Source organism: Hemiscyllium ocellatum, chromosome 3 (genome assembly GCF_020745735.1).
Source record: "Hemiscyllium ocellatum isolate sHemOce1 chromosome 3, sHemOce1.pat.X.cur, whole genome shotgun sequence".
Taxonomy (NCBI): domain Eukaryota; kingdom Metazoa; phylum Chordata; class Chondrichthyes; order Orectolobiformes; family Hemiscylliidae; genus Hemiscyllium; species Hemiscyllium ocellatum.
The window spans coordinates 77,292,726-77,312,015 of NC_083403.1; the positions used below are offsets into that span (position 1 = coordinate 77,292,726).

Sequence of the window (19,290 nt, forward strand, 5' to 3'; positions counted from 1 at the left end):
TGAATGGTGCAATACTCCTATGCTTTATAAAATTGTGTATTCTTTGATTCACCATGAGAAATGACTTGGGATGATAACTTATATTTATATTTAAAAATAGTTTATACTGGTTATTACACTCATCTCAAGCCACATTCGATCATATTAACAATTTTTAATTCCATTAAAAAGTATTTTGTGCTTATCATGATGGCATTAAAAATCAATAGGCTAACAGTTTGGTTATAGCAGTGAGCCAACGAATGATAAACAGATTAATTCACTAATATCTGCAATAGTTTTATGTGCTATGTTTTCTTTTGTGATATAAACAAATGCATAATTCTAAAAAATATAGACTTACTGATTTATAGCATTTTGAATTCGGAGGTTTGTGACCTAATTGTAATTTATTCCTTCAGTGAGAGGTCTATGTCTGTAATTAACTATGTATCATATTGTTGTATATTATGGCTGTATTCATGTTGGGTCCTTGACAACTATTTACTTATATTTTATAGAGCGAAACTTATTACCTGCATTCTTCAAGGGGCTGTATTCCCTGTAATTGCAATTCATTTGGATCTAAATCATTTGACTGTGATGATAAAGGCCAGTGCAGATGTCAGCCTGGAGTGGCAGGGCAGAAATGTGATCGATGTGCTCTTGGCTTCTACCACTTTCAAGAAGGAGGATGTATTCGTATGTCAAATCATTTATTTTCTTTTTAAGAGATACATTAATTAATTAACATTATAGTAGATTTGATGTTACACACTTTGCTGATATTTGTGCTGCGTGCAAAACAAAACTTTTCACTCTACTAAGGTACATGTGACAATAATAAATCAAATCAAATTACTGAGATGAAACGTGATTTAAATACAGCAAAAAGCTTCACATGTGCTCACTTTGTCTTTATCAGTGAATTATTTGAGTTACTTACTGAAGCAGAGACTATGTTAGTGGGCTGGACAGATAAAAGTGAATAATGAACAGGCAGGTGGGATTAAGACTCATGGAGGACAGGCACCAACAAGAATTGGTGATTCAGTGGTTGTTTCAATGTCATTTTTTGGGTTTGTACATATCAACAGTCTAATGATTTGGATATGGTTTCCAGAGGTGAATCAGTGTTGTAGATTTTAAACCTGACAAGTTTAAAAGTTGTGGGTGACACATAAAACCCAAGGCACCATCACCAACCCCCAACCTGTCTGAAGTTCTGTTAGCAGCAGGAGTGGTGTTAGGCAGCATATTTTTCCTGGGGCCTGTTAAAATCCTTAGGTAGCCAAGTCATGGTCAGAACTAATTCAGGGTTCTCCCAGAGTCCTTTTATTTCAGCCCCTTTCCCACAAGCATTTCAGGTTTATAAAATATAGTTGGTTGCGAATCGAAAGAGGAAATAAATTGAAGGAAAAAGGATGGAGTTTGGAGCCTGGCACAGAAACAGTGGGCTGAATGGCTTCTTTCTGTTTAAGTAAACTAAGTAATATTTAATAATTTTGCCAAATGTGTGACAGAAGATCAGGATAATTTTGACAGATGTTCCAGGTGATATTATAACATTGTGATGTCATAATGTGTTCCAGTCTAAATAGCAAAGGAAGCCAGAAATCACACGACACCAGGTTATAGTCCAACACGTTTATCTGAAATCACAAGCTTTCATAGAGTGGCCCCTTTGCCAGGTGAAGATGAATGTGCAACACCCCAAAAGCTTGTGATTTCAAATAAACCTGTTGAACTCTAACCTTCTGCCTTTGACCACCCCAGTCCAACACTGGCACCTCTACATCATGGCTACTAAGGGAAGAATTGTGGAATCCCCTTTCACTGAGTGAACATTGCTTAACTAATTTACTCACAGGTAATAGTGCATATATTTCTGAACTAAAATAAGTAATAAGAGGAAGATGACATAGTTCATTCTGAAATTATATTACTTTGCCTAGTGTGTACAAATAGTTTCTATCCTTATTTCAATTCATTAAAAGTGCCTATCAAGCAAACAAGTAAATGAAGGTAGTGCACAGACTGGGGAGAGGTTAGCAGTAAAGAGCAATTGCCTTGAAATTAGGCAGCAGAATAATAGACCATAAATGCTTGCATGCCTTTCAAATTCATGATTCTACTATTTTAGCAAAGGCATTAACTCCTCTATTTTAAGTGAGTTAATGCATTTTTTCTAGGAGAGGACTGTTAGATGGATGTCTTAAGCATTTGAACTCACTTACCCCACAATATAATTTCAACGTCAGTAACTTTATGGCATTACAGATGCTGAGAAAAGCAGGCATCTAATATTAAAGCACAAAATTACACTGTTGTGCTTTGTAGAAAATTAGGATAATTGAAAAGCTTCTGTACTGAAAGATTTCAGATGACATTACAAGGCATAACAGCATAATATGGTTTATAACTAACATGTCAACCCCAAGATTAGACTATTGCTTCCATATAAATTCTCAGTATCTGCTGTCAGTTGTAGTGCATACTGTTTCAATGTTATGTTGAAGGATTTATTCTGCCTTTGGTTTGGTTTTGTTCAATTAGTAATTATTGTTCCAGATACAAGCTGTGAGTATGAGCATCAAATATTTGGTTTGGTAACATCATTAATACAAGGATATAGTGGGAAAAAAATCATGAACTATGACTAATAAATTCTGAAACCGTAATACTTTCCATGTTATTGCTTTTTGTTACTTCCTCCTCACAAACATGAATTCCTTCTCAATTATTTTCTATCATTGCCACAAAGATTTGAAATCTTATAATCTTTGTTCATACATGTTGTGCTGTATCTTAAAACGTTTGACAGCTAAGTTGTCAATGATAACAGGAATGCTAATTTGTTTCTTTATTTTCTCTATAAAGCATGTGAATGTGCCCATGTTGGCAATCATTGTGATTCAGAAACCGGACAGTGTCGCTGCCCTCCAAATACTGTGGGAGAAAAATGCGACAAATGTGCTGCAAATTTTTGGGGTCATAACTTTGTCAGTGGATGTAAAGTAAGTTTTTCAATAACTGCATTTTTTGACTGTCAGAAAGTTCTTATTAATATATGCATCCCTTTATTTTGCTTACTTAGTTGACATAGATTGTGAAAAAAATGTACATAAGCAGAAAAATTAGAAGATTTTAATTTTAAACTATTGAAGTTTTTTTCTCTTGGCATGTCACACAACATTCCCAGTTGACAAGATGGGCAATAGGTTTACTCCCAGGCATTGGTTAGTTCAACTAATAATTTGTTGCTATCAAATACATTAAGTTCCTGGATGAATCTAGTTCCTGCAGGATGGTTGTCTACAATGCTACACATGTAGGTGGTACTCACTTGTGGAGGATTGCGGACATGAATCTCTGTGCAATAATTCCATCACCAAGATCTTTTTAGTTTTGAAAGTAACTATTCCTTGGTGAATTCGCTTTGTCTGTTAGGGACATTGAACATGAAAATGTAGCAATAGGAATAGGCCATTTGCCTTGAGCCTAGCCTCCATTCAATAAGATCATTGCTGATTGAACATGACACCCCATTAACCCTGTAAGCCACCGTTAATCAAAAATCTATCAATCCATAAACATTTTCAAAGACTGAGCTTCTAACAGCCCTCGAATTGCTTGCTGCACTTGCATGCTAGCTCTCAGTATCTTAAGAACATGAACATCCAGGTCCTTTTGGACATCACCATTTCCAATCTCTCATCGATAGACAATTACTTTTCACCTTCTAGGCATGTATTTCAACATTCCAGATGAAGGTCATCGGGCCCCAGGGATTTGTCAACTTTCAGTCCCATTGATTTAATTTAACATCGGTGCTTAGACCCCAGTTATTCACAATATAATGAAGAGGGAACTAAATGTAATATCTCCAAGGTTGCAGATGGCACAAAGCTGTGAGTGTGACTTGTGAGGAGGATGGAGACATGTTTCAGTTGGAATGAGACAAGTTGAGTTTGTGGACAAATGCACGGCAAATGAGATATAATTTGGATAAATGCTGCTTTAAAAGCAAAAACAAGAAAGCAGACTATTATCTGTAGGTGACAGATTGAGAAAGGATGAAGTGCATCCAGCCCCGGATATCCTTGTACACCAGTTGCTGAGCAGAAGTATACTAGTGCAGCAGGCAGTGAAGAAGGTATGATGGTCTTCATTGTGAGAAAATTGTATTACTGGAGTAGGATGCCTTGCTGCAGTTATACAGGACCTTGGTGAGGCTACATCTGGAGTATTGTGTGCAGCTTTGGTATGCTTTTCTGAGGAAGGATATTCTGGCTATGGAGGGAACATGACAAAGATTTACTAGACTGTCACCTGGGGGGGGTCTCCCTACTATAGGAAATATGTCATTAAACTAAGAAGGGTTCAGAAAAGGTTTACAAGAATGTTGCCAGGTTTGGAAGGTTTGAACTATAGGTAGAGGGTGAATCGGCTGGGGCTGTTTTGCCCGGACCGTTGGAGGTTGAGGGCTGACCTTATAGAGGTTTATAAAATCATGAAGGGTATGGATAGGGTAAATAGACAACGTCTTTTTCCCAGGGTAGGGGAGTCCAAAATTAGGGGGCATTGGTCTAACGTGAGAGGGGAAAGATATAAAAGGGACCTAAGAGGTAACATTTTCATGCAGAGGGTGATATGCGTATGGAATGAGCAGCCAGAGGAGATGGTGGAGGCTGGTACAATTACAACATTTAAAAGGCATCTGGATAGGAATAGGAAGGGTTTAGAGGGGTATGGGCTGAATGTTTGTAACTGGGACTATATTAATTTAGGATATCTGGACAAGTTGGACCAAAGGGCCTTATACATTACTATAACTCTATGAAAGGACTGACAAATGAAGAGAGACTGGAACGCTTAGGACTATATTTACTGGAGTTTCAAAGAATAAAGGGGACTCTTATGAAAACCTAAATAATTCCAACAGGACTCGACAGGGTAAATGCATTATGAATGTTCCCAGTGACTGGGAAATTCAGAACCAGGAGTCCCAGTCTAAGAATATAGCTTAGACCACTTCGGACAGAGCTGAGGCGAGATTTCTTCGTTCAGGGAATGGTGAGCCTATGGAATTCTCTGTCAGAGAAATTGATTCAGGCCAAAATGTTTAATGTTTTCAGGAAGTGTAGTATAGAGAGGTTATGGCTAAAGGGATCAAAGAGTATGAGGAGAAAATGGGCATGGGTATCAAGTTGGATATTCAGGCATGATAAGATTGAATGATGGAGTAGGTGCAAAGGGTTGGATTACCTAATACTGCCCCTATAATCCTACTTCTGTTTCTCCCACACTACTTCCTTATGAATACTAATTCCCTTCAGTTTCTCACTGTGGCTAGGTCAATTGATCTTTATTATGTCAGGGAGGCTTCTAGTGTCGCTTTTGTGAAAGCGAACACAGAGTACTTATGTAACTCCTCTGCTATTTCTCCTTTCCTTCACAAATTGTCCAGTTTCTACCTGCAAAAGACAGACATTTGTCTTTACTAATCTTCCTCTGGCACTTGAATGCATATTCTGTTATTGATTTTTAGCATTAAGATTTTAGTTTTGCAGTAAACTATGAAATTTTGTGTATGATAGAAAGTTGGAACTATATAATAAGAAAAAGCAGAAGATAAAACAGGAAGCAGGAGTAAGTTAAGCAGCTCGTAGAATCTGCTGTGCCATTTAATAAGGTCTTGGTTGAATTAACAGAACTTTACTGTCATATAATGTATTGCGAGTAAAATATCAATAGGTTTATGGTGCCTACCAGGCTAACATTGGTATCCTGTAATGGAGAGATTAATTTTTCGAGTACTCTTAATTTCATTTGTGAACTTGTGTAGGAATTTTTTCAGTTGTTGTTGAATTCCAGTCAGTGCATTGGGAAATTATTGCATTTTCCATCAATATTCAATCTTGCGTTTACATTGTCAATTTATTTGTTCATAGAATGTGGAAGTCACTAGTAAGATCCAGCATTTATTGCTTACCACTAATTTCCCAGAGGGCAGTTAAAAATCAACAACTTTGTGGGGAATTAGTTGCTGAAAAGTTGTTTCTCCTGTAGGAGAGTCTAGGACCAGAGGGCATAACCTCAGAATAAGGGGTCACATATTTTAGGCAGAGATGAGGAGGAATTTTTTCTCTGAGGGGAGTGAATCTGTGGAATTCTTTACTGCAGAGACTAGGTCATTAAGTATACTCATTGTGAGGTAAACAGATTTTAAATCAATGAGGGACTCAAAAATTATGGGGAAAGTGGAGTTTGGAATAATGTATACATGGTTACCCAGCTGTAGAAAGGTGTTTACTAAGTTGGAAAGGGTTCAGAAAAGATTTACGAGAATATTGGAGGGGACTGGAGTATTTGAGTTGTAGGGAGAGGCTGGGACTTCTTTCACTGGAGCATAGGAGGTTGAGGGGTGACCTACCATATGTTAATGTTACTTTTGTAAGAGTTACTAAAAAGTTTTTAAAAAAGATATGTTTTCAAATTTTCCTTTCTTTGATAATAAATTGACAGGGCTGGATCTGTTGTTATTCTGGTGTTTTAATTAATGCCCTTTGATCCATCCAGTTTTGTTCCTTTATCAGACTCCGTGTCTGGTACAATGAGTAACTTGCTTAGACTATTTTTGAATTGAGGATTTGGAGTCACTTGTTGGCCTAATCAATTGAGGATGGTAGATGTTCCATCCCTAAAACACATGAGTGAACTAGAATGGTTTTTATGATAACCATTTTATTATAATGTTATAATACAGTCACCTTTAGACAAGGTTTAATTTCAGACTTTAACTGTATTCAAACGTTACCATCTGCTATAATGGGATTTGACCCCATATCCCTAGACTGTTAACCTGGGTCCCTGAATTATTTATTGACTCACAATACCTCCACAAAACTGCCTATCCTTGCTGTTAAATTTACTGGTCTATAGTAACTAGGAATACACTAGTCGCTTTACAGTAGCAGGTCACATTTGCCACTGTCTGATCCTCTGACCCGCCCCACCTCTATATCCAGGGAAGGTTGGAAGATGATGGCATGACCCTATACTACTTCACTCCCACATGGGGTGCAAACCATCTGAACTATGCAACTTATAAACTTAAGCATTGCAACTTATAAACGTAACCTTTCCTGTTTGTCACCCCATTCGTGACTTATACTATTTTTGTATCTAGTGTTATTCTGTCAGCATTTTTTTCTTAATAAACACTGATCCAAAGTAGTCATTAATTATACAAATCACTCCCTGCACCTCAAAGCATAAACCTCCTTTGTTATTTATTTATGAGAGTTGAAGATTTTTTTCATTTTTCTATGTTAAATGCCATTCTATTGTCTAAGTCTCTTTTCTTGTTAATTTTTACACTGGCCTTACTTTGTTTATCTTGTCTCTTGCTTGAAGACTTCAGCTTCTTTTGTTTCACCTCATCCAATGTGTTCTGGATTTTGTTCCCTTTTGCCATTGCTAGAAAGAACCTAAAACATTTTCTCCTTTGAGGTTACACTTCACTCTGGTTTTTGCCACCAGTCTTACTTTCTACATTACCTTGGCTAAGTCTCTTCTCATCTCATGGAAGATAGTCCTTTTCTAATTTAGAAGTTCTACTTGAGACATTGCCCTGCTCATCTCCGTCACTGTTCCAGTCGAGATGATATGATGATTACTGTTCTCCCTGTCACATACTTGGTCCACATCTTCACTATTTCTTTGTGGAATGAAGAGGATTTCATGGACTTGTGGCAGTGATACTACAAAGAATCATAGACTCATAGAATCGCTACAGTGTGGAAGTAGGCCATTTGGCTGATCAAGTCTGCACTGACCCTCCAAAGAGCATCCTAACCAGACCCACCCCACTATCTATCCCTGTAACTCTACATTTCCCATGGCTAACGAACCGACCTTGCACATTTCTGAGCACTATGGGTAATTGAGCGTGGAGGAAATCCGAGCACCCCAAGGAAACCCATGGAGACATGGGGAGAATGTGCAAAATCCACATGGAAGGTCGAATTAAACCCAGGCCCTTGGTGCTGTGAGGCAACGGTGCTGTGAGGCAACAGTGCTAACCATTGTGTCACCATGCCATCCCAAAGTTAATGCTTTAATTGTGGGGAGAGCAATGGGGAGCACACCAACTAAATTGCAGTGAGATAGTAGGATGGGAAGTGCAATTGTGAGTTCATAAAGATATGAGGAGTTATGCAGAGAAGGCATGTGTGAACTGACGAGGAGCAATAAGGAGGCGATGGCCCAGTGATGTTATCGCTAGACTATTAATCCAGAAACTTGCTAATTTCCTTGAGACTTGGGTTCATGGAAGAATCTGGAGTTAAGGTTTAATGTTGAACATGAAATCATTGTTGATTGTCAGAAAAAAAAAGCTGGATTTATTAATGACCTTTAGAGAAGAAAATCTGCCATCCTTACCTGGTCTGGCCTATGTGTGACTCCAGGCCCACAGCAATGTATTGACTTTTAACTGCCCTGTGGGCAGTTAGGGATGGACAACAAATGCTGGCCTAGCCAGAGATGTCCAAGTCCTCTGAGTGAATAAAAACAACAACACAGAGAGTGTTCAAATACCATCGGTTAAAGATGAGAATCAGTTGTACTGGGAGGGGAAAATATGATGTTACTTGCTTTGAGGATGGGAATAAATGCCAAATTTAACTGGAAACCACAGGACAGAGATGATAATTTTGAATTTGTTTCCTACAGCCTTCACTACGGACCTCAAATATCTTATTCATTGCTGGCATTTTTAAAAAGCTGAAAATTAATGAAAACTTCTTTTTTCTTTTACTCTTGGGAGGAAGGAGTTACTAAGAAGTATTATTATTAATTCCTAGCTGTCAAAGAAAAATCTGTTTTCAATAAAATTGAAGAAATGACACTTGTGTTTTTAGATGAAATATAAAATGCAATCTTCTTGTTCATTGTAGATTCTAAAATATCCAATAAAGTGTCAAAACTGAAATTCTTGAGGGGCCATCCCCCTAATTTCCCTAGACTAAAGCCTTGAGGTTTTTAGCAGGCACTAGGTGTAACTCTGCATATGTTTCTGTAATCCAGGCATGAGATTGCCATGGGCTTGTTTGGAGTCAGAAACCTGAGCCAGCCTCAAATAATGCAAATTACAAACACTGAGCAGGGTCCAAGGTGGGGCTTTATTAAGCAGGAGAGAATTGCATTTCCTGCAAGGACTATAATGTGAATAGTTGGCTGTTGTGAATGAGAAGAGATGTACTGACCTCCTAAAAATGGATGCTCTGAATATTTGTTTCATCACTCGTGGGATGTCACAGGCTGATCAGCATTTATTCCTTGTTTCTATCTAGTTGACCTTCAGAAGATACTGGTGAGGCTGCCTTCTTGAACTGCAACAGTTCATCTGCTGTAGGTAGATCCGCAATGCTGTTAGGGAGAGAATTCTAGGATTTCACCCAACGTCAATATAGAAACGATAATATATTTCCAAATCAGGATGGTCAGTGGCTTAGAGGGGAACTTGCAAGTAGTGGAGTTCCCATGTATTGGCTGCCTTTGTTCTTTTGGTGGAAGTGGTTATGGTCTTGGAAGGTGCAGTCTAAGGAGCTCTGGTGAATTTCTGCCGTACACATTGCTGGTACTGAGTGTTGGTGGTGGAGGAAGTGGATGCTTGCGGATGTGGTGCCAGTCAAGTGGGTTGCTTTATCCTGGATGGTGTCAAGCTTCTTGAGTTGTTCCTCCCCTGCAGGCAAGAGGGAAGTATATAATTACAATGAAATATGAAAGTGTAGGGCACGGACTGGGCTTGTTGTTTGATTGTCTGAAAATAAATTATTTCACAGTCTCATACTAGATTTATTTGGTAGAGAGAAGGGAAACATTAGCATAAATTTACATTGAATCCTTCTGTGGCGAGTGAACGAAGTTGCAAACCAACTGAGTCAAATACTTGCTTGTCCCATGTAGATGAAATAAACTACACATTACTCTTTCTCAGAAGCAGGAATGTCACTGCTGCATGTTATCTTTGTGATTGCATTCACTCCCTCTCTCCCTTTCTTATTTTTCACCAACTTGTAATCTAATGTTTATGACACCATAATAATAATTCAGAGGCTATAGCACCATTATGTTAAATTGGAGAACTTATGAAGCCTGGCTGGTATAGGAAAATAACTACAAAATACTAACTATGAAAGGAAACTTACCAGCCCAGTTTCAAAGAGTCATTGCACATGAAAAAATAATTACTTCTCACAGATGCTGCCAGACCTGCTGAGTTTCTCCAGCACATTCTGTTTTCATTTCAAATCTTTAGCATCTGCGCTATTTTGCTTTTATTCAGTGCACTAATTAAAGTTGATCTGCCCTAAGTGTGACTTCAATCCTACACTATGTCATTGATTTAATCACTAGCACTGATATATACTGCCCTACAATGTTATCTGTATGCAAAAGAAATTTTTAAAAGCACATGCTTTATTTTCTCTGTGTCAGTCAAACTCATTCTGTCCCATGTCTTTTACTCATTCTCTCACCTGAAGCTTGATTTTTCAATCTCTTGTTGAGGGGGGGAGGTGTGGATGTGGTGCACAGGAGTTTGGACATGGAAATATAAAAATAATGCCCCCGAATGATGTATCAGTGTCCTGATTTCTCTTGGGCACACTGGTGTTTTCACAACCAGGGACATGGAGTCAACAACTCATTTGATACCAGTTAAATGTTCATTAAACTCCTGGAGAGGTTCATTAATAGACAGATAAGAACCAAAAGGTGAATTTCAAATTGTATATTGATAAAACTTGATTTCCCAATTAAAATGACCCTTCAAAGAAGAGATTTATAAATTTTTGGAATCCCTGGGAACTTTGGAAAATGAGGAGGAGTGGAAAAGTGGAATTGAGGTGCCATGATATTGAAGTTCATGCTCAAATAAAAGCAAAATATACCCCTGTTGGAAATCTGAAACAAGCATCGAAAATGCTGGAGAAAGTCACTCGGTCTGGCAGCATCTGTGCAAAAAGAAACAGAGTTAACATTTCTAGTCACTATGAGTTTATAGTGATTATAATGAGGTCAGCAGGTGGACCTCATAGAATATGATTTCCCTATTGGGGCTATTAATCTAGTCTAATCAGGGAGCCCTGGCTGACAGATAAAAACAGAAGAGTCACTCAGCATTGCCCTTTGACGAGAAGGGCACTGCTTGTCACTGGCCGCTCAGGAGTTTACCTTTCTTCCTGGTGGTGAAATATGAATAGAGGTTTATGCGCTTATTGTTCATTCTCTGTGTCTGACACTTACGCACATACATCATGGGTGTCGGGGAAAATAAGCACGACTGCTGTTTGACTGTACTGTGGAGGTAAAATAAATATAAACAGGGCATGAAGAAAAAAAATAACAGAAGAGTCAGACATCGTGTTCACTCTGAAGGCTGGCTCTGAGGAAGCCAGGTCAGCATCAAGGACTCCCCATCTGTAAATAAGGGGTGGCTTGGTGACAGAATACCAGCTTCTATGGAGTTTTTCAGACTCTCCCTCTGTTTTGAAGAAAAGTCATACCGGATTCAAAACATTAACTCTGCTTCTTTCTCCACAGATACTGCCAGACTTGCTGTGTTTCTCCAGCATTATCTGATTTTGATATTGAACTTCAGAGTAGACCTGAGGGCTATTACAGCCTACTCCAATTTTCTTTGTTATGTTATTGTGTTCTGAAAGTAGCAGAGCATCACTTAGGGCTATAAGAGATGAGAGATGTTGGTCAACTCTCCCTTTATCTACATCTTTAGGTTACCAGACCCCACTGTGGCAGAAGATTTAGTTTGATGCATGTCACTTTCAAATTTTTATTGTGTTTCCATCCCAATCCATTGATTGTGCTTGCTCCAATACCCGCCTTCATCGGCTAAGAAGATTAACATACAATTTGCACCCAGGTTTCATGTTGGTGTTGTTTTTGAGTTCAGTTGTTTGGAAAAGGGTAACATTGACCCTTCAAAACTCACCCTCTGATCCTCAGAGTCATACAGTGTGGAAACAGATCCTTCCGTCCAACTTGTCCATGCCGACCAGATTTCCAAAACTGATCTTTCATGACAGCATAAGGAAGAAGAGGATCTTCTAAGATGGGAGTTGTGTAGGGAAGGATTAATTGGACCTATACTCTAATAATAGCTACTGACCGTCTTTGTGAGGAGCATTATCATAATAATGTTATATCATGTAGATGGGGCCTGTGCCTGTAACATTCCATATATGTTCCTCTCATTATCTTTTTGGGATTTGGTTATCTGGATTGGCTGGATAGCTGCAGAGTGACACAGCACAAACCCAATTCCTGTATCAGCTGAGGATGCTGTGAAGGCTTGTCCCTTGTGAGACATGGTGATCCTCTGAATAAACTTACCACCACTCCGTGTTCTCTAATGGGAGTGCAGTTTATGGTCCTCTGGGGCAAGGTTGACTTTCACTTATATATTTATGTTTAATAAAGACTGTTAATGTTCACTCACCTGAGTGTAAACCTGATCTCACTAATGTGCAATGATGGTGACATATAAAACCCTATTTAGACAGGTCATTCCAGTTCAGTCTCATCACTTCACTCATATTTCATAACATTGTAGATTTAAATAAGATAGCCATTTTCCCAAATTTTTTAAAAGACAAATTTCCTTTATTGTCTTCTGTTGTTTTTCAGCCCTGTAATTGTTCAGTTGTGGGATCTTTAAACCTTCAGTGTGATGATGCAACAGGCTGCTGCTTCTGCCGTCCAGAGTTCACAGGAGAGAAATGTGACCGATGCAGAGTAGGTTACTGGAACTATCCACTGTGCCGGCACTGTGACTGTGATCTGGCAGGGACAGAGAGGCAAACATGTGATGAAGCTGGAATTTGTTCATGTGCGGAATACAGTGGACAATGTAACTGTAAGGTGAGTTCGTATTTATTAATGGATGGTATCATGGAATATCCAGTGAGTATTTATTCATCCCTGTTAAACTTATTAGAACTCTTAGAGGAGTTAACAAGCAGGATAGATAAAGAGGAAGAAGTGGAGTAGTTTGGATTTCCAGAAGACATTTGATTAGATGCCACATGAAAAGCTACTAAATAAGGTGTGTTCATGTGTTGTGGTAAGGGGTGGGACATTGTAAGATAGCAACCTGTAACTAGTGAAGTACCATGGCAATCAATGCTGGGTGCATAATTATTTACTATACACATAAATATATATTAATTATCTATTCATGATTTGGGTGAGGCATGTGCACTATCATCATGTTTGTGAGTGATATATAAATAGGTGGGAAGGCAAGTGAGAAAGAAGACACAAAGAATGTGCAGAGGGATATAGCTGGGTTAAGTGAGTGGGCAAAAACTTATCAGCTGGAATATAATGTTTAAAATGGGAGGTTTTGCATATTGGTAAAAAAAAATTGAGGAGCTGAATATTATTCAAATAGAGGAAGACTTTAGGAAAGGAAATCTGCCATCATTAGCTGGATTGGCCTACATGTGACTCCAGACCCATATCAATTGGGTTGACTCTCAGCTGCCCTCTGGGTAATGCGGGATGGACAATAAATGCTGGCCTAGCTTGTGCCACCCTCATCCCATGAATGATTAAAAACAAAGTGGAAACCTGCAGTACAGAGGGATTTGGAGGTCTTGGTGCATAAATCACAGAAGGCTGGCATACAGTTTCAGAAGGCAATAGAGAAATGGAATATTGGCCTTTATTTCAAAGAGAATGGTCATAAAAATCGGGATATCTCACTAAAATTACAAAAGACACTAATGTATTCATACTTGGAATATACACCGGTAGTCTAGAGAGGGTTTACTTATTTGATTCTGCATTTGGAGGGATTGCCTTACAAGAAGAGGTTAAGTAGTTTGAGTCTGTACTCAGTGGAGTTTAGAAGAATGAGAGGTGACCTTATTGAAACATACAAGGTTCTTCGGGGACTTGATGTGTTCCCACCTTGTGGGAGAATCTAATACCAGAAGACACAATCTGAGAGTAAGGGATTATCCATTTAAGACAAAATTAAGGAGGCATTTCCTCTCTCAGGGGGTTATGAATCCGTAGAATCTTTAACGCAGAGGACTAGAGATTAGGTTGTAAGTATATTCAAGGCTGAGAAAAATCCATTTTAACCAATAAAGGAATCAAGATTTATAGGGAAAGGGCAGGAGAATAAAATTGAGGGTTATCAGATTAGCCATGATCTCATTGAAAAGTGGAACAGGCTTAATGGGTCAAATGATCTACTCCTATGTCTTCTAGTCATCCAATGGGGTACTTGTCAATTCATAGTCTGATTGACAGCACCAGGTCCTTGGAAAGTCTTTGAAATAGGGTTATAACTTTAAATGTTTGTTTTTATAAGAGATTAAATAGTTGTCGCAAATTGGATGTGGTGATGTTTTTAATCAATCATTTTAATTTTAGAAAATGATGAATCCTTTAATGGAATGAATTTGAACTTTGCCTTATTAAGTCTCAGCATGGGTCCTGATGTCTTCACATGGGGTTCACTGGTTGATAATATGGAGAATATTAGGGCAGAGGCTTGTGGTTAACAGGCATTCAATTGTTTGACAATACGTTGAGATAAGACCTATGAATGACCATGACTGGAGGGACACAAGTGGAGGAATCATGGAGCTGAGATTGATGACATGGATCAGCATAGATAGGGCATGGGGAATGTGTGTGCACAGGGGGGGCCTGAAGTGTTTGGTTTGTGGCTTTTCTTGCAGTTAGGCCCAAGTCTCAGAGCACAAAATGGACATTTTGCACTGCTATCATGCTCTGAGCCTGACAGGGCCTATAACTAACTTTGAAATCTTCCAGGGGCTGGTAACAATTCCCATATCTCTACCCTCTACCCACTCTCCACCCTCTAACAACTTTCAAAGTGAGATGAAGAATTAAGGCAAGAGTGTTTTGTCTTGTGTGAAAGAGCATAACAAAGGCAACCAATTTGAGATAAATAGCAGAAAGTCCAATATGGGGTTCAGAAGAACCTTTTTTATTGAAAGAGAATTTAAAACTTACTACCACAGGAAGTGCTTGAAGCAAATAGTATTTATGTGTTTCTGGAGAGACTAGAAGTACATGTGAGAGTGAAGATAGTAGAGGGTTATCCTGTTAGATTAAGGTAAGAAAAATCAGGAGGAGGCTCAAATGGAGCATAAATTCTGCTACAGAGTTGGTGGACTGATTGGCTTCGTTCTGAGCCTTATTTCATATGCAGTCATAAACAAGACTATTTTTTAAAATGCATTTTAGTATCAAATGCTACAGAATGCTACTGCTGATGTTTTAAGAAATCTGTTTTATTTGTTGGGCAGGTAAACGTGGAGGGCATCAGTTGTGATAGGTGCAAGACTGATGCTTTTACACTCTCTTCAAACAATCCTCATGGATGCAGTAACTGTTACTGCTCAGGTGTGACTACACAATGTACTGAGGCAAAAGGACTGATCCGCAAGAGAGTAAGTGAATTACTAGCTGTTTCACATTTGATGAAATACTTTTGAAAACTTTGTATCTCCAAAAAGGTATTGTAACTTGACCTATCTCCTGTGTATTACTGCTTATTTTGTATTTATCTGTTAGAAATCAAAAGAATCCCAGACATTGCTTTTGTAATTGTAAGTGAACAATTGAAACATGAAGTAAAATATTTAATTTGAATTGAAATATATTTGCAGATAATGATTAAGTTGGTTTTAACTTTACTCTGCAACGTAATTGATATTCATCTTATAATTGTACTTTATGATTTGATGTACATACTATAAAACTTTGTATATCCCTGTTTAGGGTACAAAATCTTGAAAATAGGTTTAGTAAAAGACTTTAATGCTTCTTTTGTTCTGTGATATAACATTTCCTTAAGGCTTTTTAAACTGGTAATCAGAGATGTAAAAGAGCAGATGATAATGCAGTCGTCCAATTTCACTTCTATACAGTGAAATATTTTGAAATTGTTCACTGTCTAATTTGGATGATATTGAGTCTGTGGATGGTGCTATAATTCCAGCTGAAGGTAGTACTGGACAAGTCAGACTCCAGAGTAAACCCTCGCTGGATAGATCATAACTTTAACTTTTGCAATTGTGAACAAATTCACACAAGGGCTGCCAATGTTTTTCAACAAAAGCACACGTTTATAACACTAGAAAACAAACAAAGCTTTATCTACATGTAATACTATTTAAAAATATGTTAAAAATAGCAAAACAATGTTTCAAGTTCTATCATAGCAATATTCCTTACGGATACTCAATCCCTGTCAAGTTTACCCTTGACTTTCTTGGTAATGATGTTTTTAGTTCACTGCTTTAAATTACTTTCTGACCTCTTAAAAATGCCTTCACAAAACTGAAATTTTATTTCCATTTCAAAATTATAATTATTCAAATGATAATTATTCAGTTTGCACATTTATAACAAGGCTGCACTATTGAATATGTTCAAGGATAAGATAGATAATTTGTTGCTCTTTCAGGGAATTGAGAAATAAAGTGAATTGGTTAAAAAGTATAATTGAGGGAGAAGGTCAGCTATGATCACATGAATGGCAGAGCAGTCTGGAGGTTTATTCCTACCACTTCTGATGTTCTTATGTTCAAATTGACTATATCAGGAATCACAAGTAGGAAATGTCAGGTCAATCTATCAATATTCCAATGTAATCAGGGCCAGAGCAAGAGCATTCCGGTACTCTCAGGCCAAGACAAACCTTCTCCAATTCTCAACTAACTATGGAAAATAAATATTGTGCATCACTTTTAATAGAAATTCCACTTTTGTACTTGAACATTTATTTTACGTGAGAAAGAAGAATATAATGATATTGTTTGTACATTCCCATTACTCTACATTTTTTGCAGAAGTTGTAGTGGAAGAAGTGGACACTGTAATCTGTAATATGGTCACATGATGCAATACTTTGTCATCCTGTGATGAATCATTTCATACACAATTTACACAACCAATAATCATTTTAATAGAGTGGCCAGATTAAGTTACATGCTTTGATATTATTTACTGGCTCACAGTTTTTTATAGTCATGTGGATAGACAAAGTTATGTAATTGTCACATAAATAAAATGAGGAATATAATGCAAAATTTAGGAAAGACTAATGTAATTATATGGAAACATATGTCAGTATATTTGGATGTGAATCAGCAGGTCTAGACCTTTCATTCCCATTGCTGAAGACTGTATTTACTTAGAATTTCATGAATAGTTTGTTCATATATTTACCGTGCTGTCTCCCACTCTGATATTCTTTTTCTTAGGTGACTACCTAGTTTGGTTAATAATTGTGCCAGCCTTGACCTTAAAACAGTTATTTGTGCTTTGAATTATTGTGAAATTATCTTTCAGTTTTCATTGAATAGGAAAAAAAAGCTCACCATGATTTACAGCCACATCTGGATCCAGATTTATTTTGTCTGAGTAATATGTTGCCATGAATCACTGACCTAACATTGTTCAGTTAATGTTGCTAGCACATGTTTTGCTGTTCGCTTTCAATTTGTTACAAGGCATGTTTTCATAGTCAGGACTGAACTGGAATTTTACATTCTCAGCACATCTAACAACTATCTTTTTTTTTTCTTGAAGCTGATGCTGAATCCTGACCAGACTGTACTGAAAATAGTAAATAAATTCAATGACCGTGAAACAACCGATGGTGTCTTTCATCAGCATCCAGAGATAGTAGCTAATGTAGATGTAGTAATTAAACACCTTCTGTATGAACCTTTTTACTGGAGACTTCCAGAGCAGTTTGAAGGTGAAAAGGTAATTAACTTCTCAACTTCATATTAAAATGATAATGTTACTTAAAATTACTTACCAAACTGACTGATGAATTTAATCAACTATCTCAAATGTGGAAATGTCAAGTGTAATGAATGAAGTTATGATAGTCTCCATGATATGTACATGGTTGGAAGAGTTACATTTCTGGTTATGATGATTTGGAGGTGCTGGTGTTGGGCTGGGGTGTACACAGTTAAAAATTACACAACTCCAGGTTACAGTTCAACAGGTTTATTTTGAAGCACTAGCTTTCGGAGCGCCGCTCCTTCATCACCTGGTGCCACAAGCCCCTGAGGAAGGAGCAGCGCTCCGAAAGCTGGTGCTTCAAAATAAATCTATTGGACTGTAACCTGGTGTTGTGTGATTTTCTAACTTTTGGTAATGATAAACATCTCTACTAAGAAGTTCAGTACACTACCTGACCTCATAAAGGAACAGACTGATCCAATCTTGTAATAAGGGTTACATTTTAATTGCTAAAATCTGCTGGATTGGGGTTATGTCAGAGGCTAAGATGCAAAAACTCTGGATCAGAAATCAATCCACAATGAACCTGGTTGCTTCTGCTTTTAATGAAGACTGGCCAAGATGTGGGTTGTGAATTCATTTAGAGGATTTAATTATCATACACAATAGTCATTTGATTATAATGATGCTTTGTGCCTTTGTTTTAACAGTTATTCTGATTTTTCTTATCCATATATGCTTGGGTTTCCCAGATTTCAGGAAACTTGGTAGCTTGAATGTCTTTATAGCCAGGAAGATCATGTTCATTTATTCCAGGCCCAACAAGCAACTCAGTAAACCCTCCCCAACTCTATCACTCCGGTTACCTCACTGCCTTCCTTCCAATACCATCATCTATACCAACTGTTTGCTTCCCATACCACAATCGGACCCATCCCCACAACTAGGAACCCCACCTCCTATTATCTCACTTCCCCAGTAATCTACTGTCCTAGGTTTCAGCACTGTGAGGCAGACTTCCCAGACAAAATACTTCCAGCCTGTAGGTAAGAAACTCAGAAAAAATATTTAAAGCAAGCCTGTAACCTGCAATTAGATTGGTACAATTGGGAAATGTGCTGTTATCGCAATCTCTACTAGAGTGTTTAGAGGCAATTGCTTTATATTTTGCTCAGACAGCACCATTAAATAACTTTGGTTACTGGCATTTAAAGCCCTGTGTTTTGTTATGTGATTTTAATGAAATTCAAGCATTATGAGTTTAAACAAATGTTCTGACGTGCTAACATTTTTTAAGATTGCAACTTAATTTTTCAAACAAGATTCAGTACTGTAGCTTTGTCGAGCAGGTTCAGAACTGATGCAACTAAAGAATAAAATTATCTTAAAAAGTGTATTCAAAATGGTGACGGAGGTTTCTAATGAATTACTCCATTACATCTCTCAGTATGAAAATTGCGAATGAACTTCATG

At 37.8% G+C, this 19,290-nt stretch overlaps 1 protein-coding gene across 4 annotated transcripts in view; it reads left to right on the forward strand.

The window, feature by feature from the left end:
• lama2 (laminin, alpha 2) overlaps positions 1 to 19,290 on the forward strand; it is a 393,314-nt gene that overhangs the window by 247,022 nt on the left and 127,002 nt on the right. For all 4 annotated transcript variants that reach the window (XM_060851112.1, XM_060851122.1, XM_060851132.1 and 1 more), the window contains 5 exons: positions 501 to 681; positions 2,860 to 2,996; positions 12,697 to 12,930; positions 15,360 to 15,503; positions 17,650 to 17,829. In XM_060851112.1, the coding sequence (XP_060707095.1) occupies positions 501 to 681; positions 2,860 to 2,996; positions 12,697 to 12,930; positions 15,360 to 15,503; positions 17,650 to 17,829 (876 nt within the window). The remainder of the gene's footprint in view (positions 1 to 500; positions 682 to 2,859; positions 2,997 to 12,696; positions 12,931 to 15,359; positions 15,504 to 17,649; positions 17,830 to 19,290) is intronic.